The 17,035-nt window shown below is 49.4% G+C and overlaps 1 protein-coding gene across 1 annotated transcript in view; it reads left to right on the forward strand.

Moving 5' to 3' along the window:
• NOVA2 (NOVA alternative splicing regulator 2) overlaps positions 1-17,035 on the forward strand; it is a 61,283-nt gene that overhangs the window by 12,978 nt on the left and 31,270 nt on the right. The window contains exon 2 of the mRNA XM_081922177.1: positions 11,400-11,543. Coding sequence (XP_081778303.1) covers positions 11,400-11,543 — 144 coding nt within the window. The remainder of the gene's footprint in view (positions 1-11,399; positions 11,544-17,035) is intronic.

The raw sequence follows: 17,035 nt of genomic DNA on the forward strand, positions 1-17,035 counted from the left end.
GACTTCCTTCCTTCCTTCCTTCCTTCCTTCCTTCCTTCCTTCCTTCCTTCCTTCCTTCCTTCCTTACCTTCCTACCTTCCTACCTTCCTACCTTCCTTCTTCCCTCCCTCCTTCCTTCCCTCCCTCCTTCTTTCCTTCCTTCCTTCCTTCCTTCCTTCCTTCCTTCCTTCCTTCCTTCCTTCCTTCCTTCCTTCCTTCCTTCCCTCCCTCCCTCCCTTCCTTCCTTCCCTCCCTCCCCCCTCCTTCCTTCCTTCCTTCCTTCCTTCCTTCCTTCCTTCCTTCCTTCCTTCCTTCCTTCCTTCCTTCCTTCCTCCCTCCCTCCCTCCCTTCCTCCTTCCTTCCTTCCTTCCTTCTTCCCTTCCCTTCCCTTCCCTTCCCTTCCCTTCCCTTCCCCTTCCTTCCTTCCTTCCTTCCTTCCTTCCTTCCTTCCTTCCTTCCTTCCTTCCTTCCTTCCTTCCTTCCTTCCTTTCTTTCTTTCTTTCTTCTCTGCCAGCCCAGTTCCTTGATCATGATGAAATCACTCTAGTCATCAGATTGGTGATTTGATGACTGTGTGTGTGTGTGTGTGTGTGTGTGTGTGTGTGTGTGAGAGAGAGAGAGAGAGAGAGAGAGAGAGAGAGAGAGAGACTGGAGGTGTTTAATGCCTTCTGCATGTGCCATGTTGTCAGTGGCCCCCAGAGGATTAGCCAAGGGTGAATGTGGCCCTCAAGCCAGAAGAGGGTTAGACACCCCTGCTGTAGGGAAAGTCTGATCCAGAAGTCTTTGGTGAGCCTGCCTCTTTAGCAAGAGCCCGCAGTACACAGGACTACAGCCTCACACTTGGCAAGAATATCCGGTTTTGACTTCTCCCTGTGACCTGCCTGATTGTCTCTGCCACATGCTGGAAGCAAACCTGATAAAACTGGGTCAGGTATTCTAAGATTCTGATTCATGTAGGCCTTGATGTTCAAGGAGTGCTAAAAGCAGAAATAGTAAGGTATTAGATACTGGCGCTTTGGGCACACACACACACACACACACACACACACAAACCATTTCTCAAAAAGAGAGCACAGAACTAGAAAAAGTACAGAGAAGGGCAACAGCAATGAGCAGTCGAGGTTCCTTCCCTGCGCAGATAGTCTAAAATGTTGGGGGCCTCTTAATATTTAGCGGGGCAGGAGAGCAAAGGGGAGCACATGGAAGACAGCTGAGAATAACAAACTGCAGAGAGAAATCATTTTTGGAACTTGGGAGTCACCAGGTCCAACCGATGGGGAGGACTTTCAGCACTTTCCCCCACAAACCGACAGAATTAAAATGCCATTTACCACTATGAAGTGCGGCCATTGCCAATAGCCTTAGATGGTTTCTTAAAAAGGATTACACACGTTTTTGGAAATGTGAGAGAGTGGTGTGCCTTATCAGCGTCCGCCAGTCAATCAGATTTATTTGCTAAAAGCTATTCGGTTATCACAAGAATTGCAGACCTAATCGAGTTGAAAGATGCGTTTTAGCCCAGGTGTCCCCCAAATAACATTGAACTCCATTTGGTATGATCTGCTGGGCTGCTAGAGCAAATGTAGAAGCCTTATATGTAATATATTAATCCTCACTAACGAAGAGATAGCAGATTCTCTCCAAACTGCTAAGAACAGAAACTTGTCTCAGTAATCTCAGAGGTGAGGCACTTGTAGCCTCTAGGTTTGTTGGAGTACAACATCCCCAGTCAGTGGTCAGGGTTGATGGGAGTTGGAGTCCAGAGACAACTGGAAAACCACTGGATCTCCAGCCCTAGGTAAAGGTAAAGGGACCCCTGATCATTAGATCCAGTCGTGGCCGACTCTGGGGTTGCAGCGCTCATCTCGCTTTATTGGCTGAGGGAGCCGGCGTACAGCTTCCGGGTCACGTGGCCAGCATGACTAAGCCGCTTCTGGCGAACCAGAGCAGCGCACGGAAACGCCGTTTACCTTCCCGCCGGAGTGGTACCTATTTATCTACTTGCACTTTGATGTGCTTTCAACCTGCTAGGTTGGCAGGAGCAGGGACCGAGCAATGGGAGCTCACCTCGTCGCAGGGATTCGAACTGCTGACCTTCTGAACAGCAAGTCCTAGGCTCTGTGGTTTAACCCACAGCGCCACTCAAGTCCCCATCCCTGCCCTCAGGCAATTATGTAGGGAAGAATAAGATGCACAGCGAGGAAGACCTTCCATCTCCCTCCGGCCACAGATTCTTTATATATGTATGTTATCGAAGTGAGAGCTGGACCATAAAGAAGGCTGATTGCCGAAGAATTGATGCTTTTGAATTCTGGTGCTGGAGGAAACTCTTGAGAGTCCCATGGACTGCAAGAAGATCAAACCTCCCCATTCTTAAGGAAATAGATAGATAGATGATAGATAGAGATGTTAGATAGTTTGGAAGATCATAGTCAGATTTAACAGAATGAGACAATGGCGAGAATTGCATTGCTTGAAGATAACCTCTCGCGAACAAAACACCCCACTATTTTTTAACATTATATATATGCATAAACGTATATAATTTGTATACCACCCTTTATCTCAGGGTGGTTGATAGCATAAAAATACAAGTTAAAATTCAAAACACATAATAATAATAATAATAATAATAATAATAATAATAATAATAATAATAAAAACAAGAACAGAGCCAAAACAAGCCTCAGTCGCGCCGGTCAACACCTCCCTCGTTTCCATGAATTTGCCTATTCCTTTTCAAATTAGACAAATCCTTGGAAATGTGGGAGGCGCCTTATCAGTGGTGGTTGAAGCGAACCTCCATGTTCAGGGGCAGTAGTCTGCGGCACGAGTGGGGGGGGGATGGACGCCATACTTGTACCCTCTGTGCTTTGTGATGGGCAGGCAGGGGCAGAGCTCTCTGGACAGAAACAGGCAGTGAAAGTAACTGAGAGTCGGCGGAGGACCTTCCTGGGGATTGTGGAGCTGATGATGGGATGGATGGTAACCGGAGAGACAGCAGGGCTTCTCTCTGCTGATCAGCTTGGGTTCCGCCGACTTCTAATGACTTAACTGGTTTAATCTACCCGAGAGGGAATTCTTTTAAGTGGATTTAGACAGAAGATCCTCCGGCTTAGAGAAAGGGTGCTGGAAAGCTCGCCACGGCAGCCGGACAGGAGGCAGAGGTGTCTCAAAAGTAGACCTCACTGCCCACTTCTCGTTTTGTAGGGTTGCCTCCTGAACAGAATGCCTCTGATTTCCAAATCCCTGGGCCCGGGCAGCAGACGCTGCATAATAATAATAATAATAATAATAATTTATTATTTATACCCCACCCATCTGGCTGAGTTTCCCCAGCCACTCTGGGCGGCTCCCAAACGAGTGTTAAAAACAATACAGTGGTACCTCGCAAGACGAATGCCTCGCAAGACGAAAAGCGCGCAAGACGAAAGGGTTTTTCGTTTTTTGTGTTGCTTCGCAAGACGAAAACGTCTTGCGAATTTGCTTCTTTTTTTCTTAAAGCCGTTAATACCCAGCGAATCTGCGCTCCGCAAGACGAAAAAATCGCAAGACGGCACGACTCGCGGAACGAATTAATTTCGTCTTGCGAGGCACCACTGTACAGCATCAAATATTTAAAACTTCCCTAGACAGGGCTGCCTTCAGATGTCTTTTAAAAATAAAGACTAGAAACTTGCATTTGGTTGTACACTCAAATGCTTTGGGTGCCTAGTTTCTCTGCATCTGAGACCTTGGTGGCACCGTAGAACAAACCCTAAGGGAAGGGAGTTCAAAAACACAGAGAAGCTCTGAATTCTAGGCTTTTAGAAGACACTGTCTCTAGGACGGTATAAGAGCTGTTTGACAGTGGAACGGTCCCCCTTAAGAGATGGTGGAATCTCCTTCCTTGGAGGTTTTTAAGCAGCGTGTGGGAGTCAAAAGAGCAGGGGGTGGGACCAGTGGCGTAGCGTGGGTTGTCAGCACCTGGGGCCAGGCAAGTAATTTGCGCCCCCTAACCCGTGGATTTGCGCCCCCTAACCCGTGGATTTGCGCCCGTTGCGGTCGGCCCCCCCTGCACCCCCCACGCTACGCCACTGGGTGGGACGAAAACAGCTTTTTGCAGCCTGTTATGTACTGAATTGAATAGGATCCAAACTGCAGCAGTCTGATTGGTCCTAGAACAATAGGATTGAGAATGCAGCAGTCTGATTGGTCTTAGAACAATGCAGCAGTATGATTGGTTGGCAGGAACCACCCAATCATGCTCCAGATAGAAGTGAATCCACAACCTGATTGGCTTACAGTAGAATTCCAGAATTAGCCAATCATGTGCAGCCCATTGTGTAAATAATGTATATAAAGCAGATACTTTGAGGAGACATTCATTCATTCCTCCTCACCACTATGAGCTGAATAAAGAGCATGAAATCACTTTGCGACTCTGAGTATATTTCACAGCCCAAGCAGGTATTCCCTTGTGGGGAACATGCCAGGACCCATTGGTGGTGAGGTGGCCCAGAAACGAGAGTGAGTAGAGCAACTGTTGTTACTGTTGTTAGCCGCTCTGAGCCCAGCTTTGGCTGGGGAGGGCGGGATATAAATATATTATTATTATTATTATTATTATTATTATTATTATTATTATTATTATTAATCTGGCCCAGCAAGAGGCATCATCACAGTTCCACAGAGTGGGCGTAGAGCAGGGCAGGTGAAGGGGTGTGGCCGAAAGAGGGGCGTGGCCTCGGAAGAGCCCCCGGGGGCCAGCAAGACAGCCACCGAGGGCCGCATTTGCCGCAAACCCCCAAAACCTGCTCTTCTCCCCCCCGGCTCATAAAATAGTTTCCCAAGATGCAGTGCGGTCAGTGAGGAAAAGCAATTTGAAAACCAGGATCGAGCACTTCTCTCAGCGGCTGGTAGCGTGCCAGAAATAATAGAAAAATGAATTGCTTAGCATAGACCTAAGTATGGCTTCTGTTACCCTCCATCATTTATTCAATAGCAGCATTAAATATGCCCAAGGCAGAAGGCCAGAGAGCAGAATTCCCCAGCCTGGTGCCCTCAAGATGTTTGGGGCGACCACTTCCATCAATCCCGGGCAGCATGCACACAAAAAAACAAGTTGAGGTTACAGCATAGCTGTCAACTGTCCCTTATTTGGTAGGAAACTCCCTTATTCCAGCGCCATGTCCCGCTGCTGTCCTTCATTGATGATGCCCCTTAAATTTCCTGGGTTTCAAAGGAAGCAGCTCCTCTCCCTCCCTGCCGGCCAGGGAGGAGGGAGGCTCCAACTGTGTTCCTTGGCTGCGTTGCTCACCCAATAAGGAGTCTAAGAACGACTGGGGGGTGGACATAGGCGCCGACTCCATGGGGCCTGAGGGGGCCCGAGCCCCCTCAAAAATTCGTTTGGGGGGGCTCCGACCCCCCAATAATTTAAGGAAATTATTAGTTATATTATGCTTTGTAAAATCACAAAATTATGTTGGTGTTTTTTTATTTTCCTTGTTTGACGATAGTTACCTTTTAAAATACATTCAGTAATGAGTTAAAACAAAGCCACTCCCGATCTAGAGAGGGGGTGGGGTTGCGGGCTCTCGAGCCATCAACAATCTCGCGCGAGAAGCGGGGATTCCCCCTAGCTCATTAATATTCACCGCCCATGGCGGCAGCCAATTTTATTTTAGTATTTTATAGAGCGAAAAATACTGTATATATTATTATTCAGAATGCCCTTGCATCAGATATCAAGGAAACAGACAACTATGAGACTTTTAGAAGACACCTGAAGGCAGCCTTGTACAGGGAAGTTTTTAAGAAGAAGAAGAGAAGAGTTTGGATTTGATATCCCGCTTTATTACTACCCTAAGGAGTCTCAAAGCGGCTAACATTCTCCTTTCCCTTCCTCCCCCACAACAAACACTCTGTGAGGTGAGTGGGGCTGAGAGACTTCAGAGAAGTGTGACTGGCCCAGGGTCACCCAGCAGCTGCATGTGGAGGAGCGGGGAATCGAACCCCGTTCACCAGATTACGAGTCCACCACTCTTAACCACTACACCACACTGGTGTGATGTTTTATTGTTTTGTTAACTATTTTGTTGGGAGCCTCCCAGAGAGGCTGGGGAAACCGAGTCAGATAAGCAGCATATAAATAAAATATTATTATTAATATTAATAATTACAGGCAGGTATGGGTGTTTGTTTCTGTGTATATGCATACGGGCCATATTGGTCGAAATAGGAGCCACCCCAAATATCGTCAAATATGAAGTATCATCAAATATGGCTTCAATTATAGGCTGCACTAAAGTGTTAGATGAGCCAGATTTGGGGGTGAAAGGGCAATATAGTATATAGATAAATAGACTTGCATTCATGCATGGATGGTGGCTAACAGATTGAGGTTGAATCCTGACAAGACAGCAGTACTGTTTTGGGGGGGACAGGGGGCGGGCGGGTGTGGGGAATTCCCTGGTCCTGAATAGGGTAACTGTGCCCCTGAAGGACCAGGTGCGCAGCCTGGGAGTCATTTTGGACTCACAGCTGTCCATGGAGGCACAGGTCAATTCTGTGTCCAGGGCAGCTGTTTCCCAGCTCCACCTGGTATGCAGGCTGAGACCCTACCTGCCCGCGGACTGTCCCCTCAGAGTGGTATATGTTCTGGTTATCTCCCGCATGGACTACTGCCATGCTCTCTACGTGGGGCTACCTTTGAAGGTGACCCGGAAACTGCAATTAATTCAGAATGCGGCAGCTAGACTGGTGACTGGGAGTGGCTGCCAGGACCAAATAACACCAGTCCTGAGAGACCTGCATTGGCTCCCAGTACGTTTCTGAGCACAATTCAAAGTGTTGTTGCTGACCTTTAAAGCCCTAAACGGCCTCGGTCCTGTATACCTGAAGGAGCGTCTCCACCCCCAGACACTGGGGTCCAGCGCCGAGGGCCTTCTGGTTGTTCCCTCATTGCGAGAAGCCAAGCTACAGAGAACCAGGCAGAGGGCCTTCTCGGTAGTGGCACCCGCCCTGTGGAACGCCCTCCCATCAGATGTCAAAGAGATAAACAACTACCAAACTTTTAGAAGACATCTGAAGGCAGCCCTGTTTAGGGAAGCTTTTAATGCTTAATAGGTTGTTGTATTTTAGTGTTTTATTAGAAGCCGCCCAGGGTGGCTGGGGAAACCCAGCCAGATGGGCAGGGTATAAACAATAAATTAATAATAATAATAATAATAATAATAATAATAATAATAATAATATGGACAGGAAGGTGCAAGAAAAGAGCCAGAGAGAATCATAGGACTGTGGAGTCAGAAGGGACCATGAAGGTCCTCTAGTCCACCCCCGTGCAGTGCAGGAATCTTTTGCCCAAGGTGGGGCTCAAACCCCCAACCCTGAGATTGACAGCCTCATGCTCTGCCAACTGAGCTATCCTGGGTAGGTGGGTGTGGCCCTCCTCATGCCCTTCCACATCCCCATGTTTTCTCCTAGACGGAACTAACGCTCAACGCATTATGTCATACCCATTTTTCCCTGTGGGTTGAGCATACGAAGGTGACTGTCACTGAAAAAAAGAATAGGAAAAAAAGACAACGCTTTGGGACGCTAGCGATTGAATTTGGGACGTTCTACGTGCAAAGCACCTGCCCTGCAACTGAGCTGCGGCCCTTCCCCAGGTGGTGAATTTTGGGCCACCCTAAGGGTGGCAGAGCGACACGGGTGGTGCTGTGGGTTAAACCACGGAGCCTAGGACGTGCCGATCAGAAGGTCGGCGGTTCGAATCCCTGCAACGGGGTGAGCTCCTGTTGCTCAGTCCCTGCTCCTGCCACCCTAGCAGTTCGAAAGCATGTCAAGTGCAAGTAGATAAATAGGTACCGCTCCAGCAGGAAGGTAAACGGCGTTTCCGTGTGCTGCTCTGGTTCGCCAGAAGCGGCTTACTCATGCTGGCCACATGACCTGGAAGCTGTATGCCGGCTCCCTCGGCCAATAAAGAGAGATGAGCGCCGCAACCCCTGAGTCGGTCACGACTGGACCTAATGGTCAGGGGTTCCTTTACCTTTTTAAGGGTGGCAGAGGGACACGGGTGGCGCTGTGGGTTAAACCACAGAGCCTAGGACTTCCAATCAGAAGGTCGGCGGTTCAAATCCCTGCGACGGGGTGAGCTCCCGTTGCTCGGTTCCTGCTCCTGCCAACCTAGCAGTTCGAAAGCACATCAAAGTGCAAGTAGATAAATAAGCACCGCTCCGGTGGGAAGGTAAACGGCGCATCTGTGCACTGCTCATCATGCTGGCTTCATCATGCTGGCCACATGACCCAGAAGCTGTACGCCGGCTCCCTCGGCCGATAAAGTGAGATGAGCGCCGCAACCCCAGAGTCAGTCATGGCTGGACCTAATGATCAGGGGTCCCTTTACCTTTACCTTTAAGGGTGGCAGAGATGGAGGCACACAGACCTGACTCGTGGGGTGCCCCACCGCCCAGAATTTTCCCCCTGCATGAGTCTCACTGAGCCCATTCACTTTGATGGTGCTTACGACACACTCAAACACCAGTGATTTGCATGCTGCATGTTAATTTGGAGAGGTGAAGGTGCCATATGGAGTTTGTGCATCAAAAGCACGATCCGGTCGATGTGTGTATGTGTTATATGAGTGTGCACACATGCACACACGCACGCACACCTTTGCACATGCCTGGCTCTCCAGTCAGAAGGACGTCTCTCCCTTTGGGTCCTTCTGTTCTGGCATCTTTTTGAAAAACAAAAAGTGACGGGGAGGTGGAGTGGAGAGCGAGAGAACGAGAGCAAGCGAGAGAGAGAGACCTGTTTTCATCAAGAGAGGGCTTTGATTTAGTACCGCAGGGGACCTTTACAATCTGGACACAGCAGCGGGTCCAAATCGCTTATCACAAGGTTTCTCGCCAGCCCCGGCATTAACATCTTCCTCAGCGTGGGACTGGGAAGCAGAAGTAGGTCAGGCCTGTATCTTGGGTAAGTTCTGCGCAGGAAAGCAACACAACCCCTCCGCCAGGGCCAGATAAAAATAGGTGCTCCCATCTGAAAGTGAGGGGGCTGCTTATTATAGCCGGGTAGGAAGTTTAAATGGTTTTTTGTGTGTTTTTTGCCATCTTAGGTTGCTGATCTTCACCACGCTGCTGCAAGGAATGGGGAGCTTTGTGCGGAATCCAGTGCCGATTCCCAGTCTGAATAGGTCCAGATTTCTTGGGAGTGTGTGCAATGATTATTTTCTTCAAATTTGAGGGCATGCTTCAGACCGGTGGTTCGTTGAGCCCGGCATCCAACTTCCAAAAGTTATGGGCCTCTAGAAGTAGACAAGAATGACATGGAGGTGCTGACTGTTTGCTAAAAAAGCAGCGTTCACCATTCTGGTGGCCTTTGGAGACCATATAACACCGGTCTTGAAAGACCTACATTGGCTCCCAGTACGTTTCCAAGCACAATTCAAAGTGTTAGTGCTGACCTTGAAAGCCCTAAATGGTCTCGGTCCAGTATACCTGAAGGAGCGTCTCCACCCCCATCATTCTGCCCGGAGGCTGAGGTCCAGCGCCAAGGGCCTTCTGGTGGTTCCCTCATTGCGAGAAGCAAAGCTACAGGGAACCAGGCAGAGGGCCTTCTCAGTGGTGGCACCCGCCTTGTGGAACGCCCTCCCACCAGATGTCAAAGAGAACAACAACTACCCGATTTTTAGAAGACATCTGAAGGCAGCCCTGTTTAGGGAAGCTTTTAATGTTTAATTGTTGTTGTTTAGTCGTTTAGTCGTGTCCGACTCTTCGTGACCCCCTGGACCAGAGCACGCCAGGCACTCCTGTCTTCCACTGCCTCCCGCAGTTTGGTCAAACTCATGCTGGTAGCTTCGAGAACACTGTCCAACCATCTCGTCCTCTGTCGTCCCCTTCTCCTTGTGCCCTCCATCTTTCCCAACATCAGGGTCTTTTCCAGGGAGTCTTCTCTTCTCCTGAGGTGGCCAAAGTCTTGGAGCCTCAGCTTCAGGATCTGTCCTTCCAGTGAGCACTCAGGGCTGATTTCCTTCAGAATGGAGAGGTTCGATCTTCTTGCAGTCCATGGGACTCTCAAGAGTCTCCTCCAGCACCAGAATTGAAAAGCACTATTTCTGGGTTAGCGGAGTGTGTAACCTGAAGCATATGTAACCTAAAGCGTATGTAACCGGAAGCGTATGTAACCCGAGGTACCACTGTACGTCTATTTTTCATAAATGTATTTATTTTAAATTAATAAAGATATATTAAAAAAGGTAGCCCCACTTAGACCACACTGCAGTGGGAGATAACCAGAGCATGTACCACCCTGGCGAGACAGTGCGCAGGCAGGCAGGCTGGACTAGACAACCCTTGGCGCCCCCTCCAACTTTCCAGATCTGTGTTTCCGCGATCGCAGACGTAGCTGCCGCCGATTTCCAGCCCTAGACACCTGGCTGGAGGCAGCGGGGATGAAAGCTCAGGTGAGATGGCAGGAGTGGATTTCGGCCAATGCTGGACCAGACTGCTGTGGTGTCTGCTGATGTGCTTTTGTGGGTTTGGGGGAATGCATTAGGTTCTTGGCAAAGACGCAAACAGCCTGTGGCGATGTCCTGCTTAATAATAGCTACAGGGAATAGGTCACCTGTACTGGCTCCCTATTTAAAAAATATATATAAAAATTCCATTTTATTTATTTGTTAACATTCTTATATTACATCGGTAAACGTTGTCATATTACATTACAGGACTTACTATGATATAATTCCCAACATGTATACAAAAATTATATACAAATTTTATATACCTAGAAAGAAAATGAAACAAAAAAAGAAAGAACAAAGAGGGGGAAAACATCCCCCCCAAATCATATACATACCAACACACTAGACTTCCTGTCTTTCCTGTTGTATATTCCTTTTTTTACAAATGAATGTACTATTATTGTATATTTCTTTACATATTATCTAAGACATTCCTATTATACCCTGAGTCTTATTTCTCAACTCAGTCTCACTCCAACGTCAATCAGATGCCAGCATAGATAGCGAACCTTTACTTTACTTTTGAACGTATATCTATCCCACTTTTCCGTAAATTTTTGTTTTGAATTGCCTCTCAGGGTGTTTGTCAACTGCGCCATTTCAGCAAATTCTTGTCGCTTGTAATGCCAGTCCGTTATTGTCGGGGCTTCTTGTTCCTTTCACCCCTTTGCCACCAAATTCCCTTTGCCATCTGCATCCTCCTGCCCCTTTAGCAGACTTTGTGTTGCCACGCTAGAAGCCGGTCCAGGCCGAATTCTATGCAATACGCCTGTCTCCCACGATGACGTGCCCTGCCTGGAAAGTTGGCACAGGCTCCCTGCCTTGTTGTGGCCAGAGACTGCCCCGGCTCTCGTCCTCCCTGGGATTCTGATGGTGCTTCCTGACGCCTTGTTTCTGTTCCTTGCAGAGGATGGCGAGTACTTCCTCAAGGTCCTGATCCCCAGCTATGCTGCCGGATCCATCATTGGCAAAGGAGGCCAAACGATTGTCCAACTGCAGAAAGAAACCGGAGCCACTATCAAGCTCTCAAAATCTAAGGACTTCTATCCAGGTGAGCGTGGGCAGTTGGGAGGGTCAACAAGGCGAAAGGAATTCTTTGTACATTTGCCAACGTTGGTGGTTCATACGGTGTACGTTTCTGGTGTCCCCAAACCAGGGACGGGGCAAAGCTTGTTCATACGTGTCTGTATGCAGATACAGCGTGGTATAACGGTTAGAGCGTTAGACTAGGATCTGGAAGAGCAGGATTCGAATCCGCACCCAGCCATGAAGGTCACCTCTCAGCCTAACCTACCTTACAGGGTTGTTTGTAGGGGTTAAATGCGGAGGGGGAGAACCATGAAGGCCGTCTTGAGCTCCTGGCAAAAGACGGTGGGATACAGAAGCAGGGAATAAATTTCAAAAACGTTGCTTCCGCACTGCTGTATTGTTTTTAACACTCGATTGAGAGCCGCCCAGAGTGGCTGGGGGAACTCAGCCAGATGGGCGGGGTATAAATAAATTATTATTATTATTATTATTATTATTATTATTATTATTATTATTACTGGGAGTCGAATGTATGAACTCAGTCCCCTGAAGAAAGTTGAGTCTTGGGGATATTGAGAGGAGATTTGGTAGCCGTCTTCAAATATCTGAAGGGCTGTCACAAGGCAGATCGAGCAAGCTTGTTTTCTCCTGCTCCGGAGGGTTGGACTCGAACCTATGGCTTCGTGGTAAAAGAAAGGAGATTCCGACTAAACATCTGGAAGAGCTTTCTGGCAGTAAGAGGTGTTTGACAGGGGGACGGTCTCCCACGAGAGGTTGTGGACTCTCCTACCTTAGAAGTTTTTAAGCAGAGGTTGGGCGGCCATCTGTCCTGGATGCTATAGTTGAGATTCCTGCATCGCAGCGGGTTGGACTAGATGATCCTTGGGATACCTTCCAACAGTTCTACGATTCGATGATAGCATTCCCGTGTGCGCAACTGTCACTCGAGGGTGCAGTTGTCAAGGGAAGAACATGCGTGTGTGAACCAGCTTCGGAGAGGGTTTCATTTAGGGTGGGAAGTGTTGTTTTTTGTGGGTTTTACGGCCTCTCCGACAAGGCAGCTTATAGATGGGCATTAAACCATAAGACTTTGGTGTGGTTTGATTTGTGGACACAGTGGTCCGGCTCAAGTCCTTCCCTCAACTTGCCGCCTCCTTTTCCCCTCAGACTTTGACCTTCTCTGCCTATCATCCCCTCGGGCCTCTGTTTCTTGGTCTCCTAACTACTCCAGCCACCGCCAGCCTGACGCCTTCCAGACATTATGGACGACTCTCTTTGCCTCTGACCATTCGTCTCATTAGCTGGCTGGCTGGCTGGGAGTTGTAGTTCCAAACATCTGGAAGGCAAGAAGCTGGCCTGCTCTGTTCCCACCCCGGCTTTCAGATACCCCAAATCTGAGCTCCTCCTTTCTTGAGCTGCTGATTCACCTACAGGCCAACTCAAGACTTTTTAGGGGCCCTCCATGTGGGTCCTCCACCTCACCACTGGCCACACCTTCCCAGAAAGTTTTGTTGTTTAGTCGTTTATTCGTATCCGACTCTTTGTGACCACCCTGGACCAGAGCACGCCAGGCACTCCTGTCTTCCACTGCCTCCCGCAGTTTGGTCAGACTCATGCTGGTAGCTTTGAGAACACTGTCCCACCATCTCGTCCTCTGTCGCCCCCTTCTCCTTGTGCCCTCCATCTTTCCCAACACCAGGGTCTTTTCCAGGGAGTCTTCTCTTCTCATGAGGTGGCCAAAGTCTTGGAGCCTCAGCTTCAGGATCTGTCCTTCCAGTGAGCACTCAGGGCTGATTTCCTTCAGAATGGATAGGTTTGATCTTCTTGCAGACTCTCAAGAGTCTCCTCCAGCACCAGAATTCAAAAGCATCCATTCTTCGGCGATCAGCCTTCTTTAGGGTCCAGCTCTCGCTTCCATACATCACTACTGGGAAAACCATAGCTTTAACTATACGGACCTTTGTTGGCAAGGTGATGTCTCTGCTCCCCCCCCCCCCCGAAAGTGAACTATTTAAATTACGATTGCTCTTTTCGCTGCAAGCGTGTAAGGCGGGTGGGCCAGCCGGCAAAGCAGCCCCTACCCCAGTGGCAGGGGTCAGGCCGTCGAAGACCCCAGGCACCCCGCAGTTGCGGACGCTGCCCATCTTCGCCACGGAGTGCCCAGGCTTGTCCCCCGCCATCTCCCTATAATCCCAAGCTGTGATTGAAGGGCGGACAAAGCCCTGACAGGACAGCCCCTGGCTAAGCTGCTTTCCCTCTGCATCCTCCACTCTTTATTGCCGGATTATGGGATGGGCTGGCAAATCCTCGCCAGTGTAAAAAACGATGGAGGGGTGTCGTGGCGACGGGGGAGAGGGAGAGAGAGAAGGCCTCCGCTCTTGTTGCCTTGGCAACAGGGAGCAGGTGCCTTGTTTGTTTGCAGCTTCCGGGAAGGACCCCCCCTTTCCCCTTCGAGGGAAAGGAAACCCTTTGTATTTGATGAGGTCTGGGCAGGGAGGAGATGCATCCGAAACACAGCCCTCCTGCGTTCTTGAAAGCTGAGAGAGCTGCGGATTCTGGCTCACCGAGGGCGGTTTAGGCTCCATGCACAAAATCCCACCTCTCAGGGCTCTCCGCACATAATCGCGCTGCAAGTCGGGACGGGCTTCGCTCTGCCAAGACTGTCTTCCAAGAGCAAGTGTGGTGTCCTGGTTGGGGTGTTGCACCAGTACCCCGTGAGACCTGGGTTCAAATCCTCACTCGGCCACAAAACTCCATGGGTGAGACCTTAAGGGCCGGTCACTGTCTCTCAGCCTAGCTTACCTTTTAGTGTATTTTTGGTCTTTGTTGGAAGCCGCCCAGAGTGGCTGGGGAAACCCAACCAGGTGGGCCGGGTACAAATAATAAATTATTATTATTATTATTATTATTATTATTATTATTATTATTACCTCACACAGGGACGCGGGTGGCGCTGTGGGTTAAACCACAGAGCCTAGGACTTGCCGATCAGAAGGCCGGCGGTTCGAATCCCCGCGACGGGGTGAGCTCCCGTTGCTCGGTCCCTGCTCCTGCCAACCTAGCAGTTCGAAAGCACGTCAAAGTGCAAGTAGATAAATAGGTACCGCTCCGGCGGGAAGGTAAACGGCGTTTCTGTGTGCTGCTCTGATTTGCCAGAAGCAGCTTAGTCATGCTGGCCACATGACCCAGAAGCTGTACACCGGCTCCCTCGGCCAGTAAAGCGAGATGAGTGCCGCAACCCCAGAGTCGGCCACGAGTGGACCTAACGGTCAGGGGTCCCTTTACCTTTACCTATTACCTCACACGGTTGTTGTGGGGATTCAGCGGGAAGGGGGAGAACCATGTATAGCCCGCCAGGAGCACCTCAGAGAAAAAGTCAGGGTATAAATACATCTTTCTTGTCTCAGGAGACAACGGAGGAGTGCTCTTTTGTGAGTGAAGTCAAACTGCGGGAAGGTTGGAGCGCCAGCTGTTTGCTGTAGAGACCGAAACGGGAGAGACATGTTTTGTTGCAGCTGGGGCAGAGGAAGGCGTCCGGTTGTTGTGCTGCTGCAGCTGCAGCATGGCGTCTCTTCTCTCTGCCCTCCTCCCAGAGGTCACCTGCAAGAAATAAATAAATGCATATCTCTTTCCTTCATGCACACACGTCGAAAACCCAGGTCAGCGATCAAAGGCTTGCAGCTCGATCCTGTATGTTTGTTTGTGTGCATGCATGCGCCAGCCCAAGTGGTGTTGGTGCAACTTTGTGGTATTATTATTACAATACCCTGAGCGACTGGCTGGGTTTGCCCTAGCCAAAACAACTACTTAAGGCAGCGGTTCTCAATTAGCTACCGTATTTTTTGCTCTATAAGACTCACTTTTTCCCTCCTAAAAAGTAAGGGGAAATGTGTGTGCGCCTTATGGAGCGAATGCAGGCTGCGCAGCTATCCCAGAAGCCAGAACAGCAAGAGGGATCGCTGCTTTCGCTGCGCAGCGATCCCTCTTGCTGTTCTGGCTCCTGAGATTCAGAGTATTTTTTTTCTTGTTTTCCTCCTCCAAAAACTAGGCGCGTCTTGGGGTCTGGTGCGTCTTATAGAGCGAAAAATACGGTAATTACTGAGGACTCCCTATTTTTCAAAAGCCAAGCTACGGAAAAGGAACAGGAAACTCAGGCTGGGCTGGCCAGCTAGGGAAGCAGATTCAATAGCAGGAAACACTCCTTCTGATAAGCCGGCCAGAGGAACGCAGGCATGGCCTTTACGCTGCAGCCACAATGTGCGTTCGCCTAGATTTATCCAGATTTGGGAGCTGCTGTCTGATTCCCTCCCCCACCCCCAGGCTGAAAGAGGGTCAGGAAAGGAACAAAGCGCCCAACAGGAAGGGGAGAAGGAGGCGAAGGGGCAGTTTCGGAACGGGGAAGACCTTTAAAAGGCAGAGGAACAAGCAGCAGGGCTAACTGACGGAAAATTCGGGAGAAATGCTGGATATAAATTTGTCCTTGAGGGGGATGCCCGAGGGCACCCAGAGCAGGCGTGCTAGGAAGATCTCTCAAGTTCCTAGCCCACAAGGAGGTGAAGGAGCTCATCCACCTGCTCGTAACAAGGGGCAAACTTCAGGTTACACTAAACACACTTTTCAGAAAAGCAAGCTGGCTGCTTGTGTTTTATTATGAAGGGAAAGCAGCCGTGTGGGCCCCGATCCAGACTGTGCTCCAAGCAGCTGGAGGGACTTTCTTCAGGAAACTTGCACGAGTCCTTTGCCTGGATTTTGGCTCCGTGGACCTGCGAAGTGGCCAGTTTAAGCGAGCTTTTAAAATACCACATTTAAGGGAAAGCATAATTTGGCCTTAAATCACTTGGGCTCATCAAAAATCTGATAAGGCATGTGGGGCGGCTATGGGAAAAAACATCTCTCTTCCAGTTCACAAAAAGAAAACACAAAAAAACCCCCAACCCTGGTCATTCAGAGGCCATTTTTACTCACCATAAGCGAGTGATTTTTTGCAAGCTTGTCCTAGGAATACAGGATTGCTTTATACCAGGGGTCAGCAAACTTTTTCAGCAGGGGGCCGGTTTACTGTCCCTCAGACCTTGTTGGGGGCTGGACTATATTTTGAAAAAAATATATGAACAAATTCCTATGCCCCACAAATAACCCAGAGATGCATTTTAAATAAAAGCACACATTCTACTCATGTCAAAACACGCTGATTCCCGGACTGTCCGCAGGCCGGATTGAGAAGGCGATTGAGCTGGATCCGGCCCCTGGGCCTTAGTTTACCTACCCATGCTTTATACAGTAATGACAATTATTTGACTTGTTTTTGGCTTTCTGGATCTCTGTGCAGTGGACAGGGAGAAGGAGAGAGGGCTGAGAATGAGTCAGAATTTGTCCTCCCACACCCAGAGACCCTTAACTTCTGCGTCACACTGGTCCTGGTGCCATGGCTGTGGCTCCAGTCAAACAATTAAGCCCCAACAAATCCTACCTTCCAGGCAGCGGCGTAACTGGTCGCTCGGGTGCCCGGTGCTG

Source organism: Podarcis melisellensis (genome assembly GCF_964234715.1).
Source record: "Podarcis melisellensis genome assembly, chromosome: 8".
In the NCBI taxonomy this organism is placed as follows: Eukaryota; Metazoa; Chordata; class Lepidosauria; order Squamata; family Lacertidae; genus Podarcis; species Podarcis melisellensis.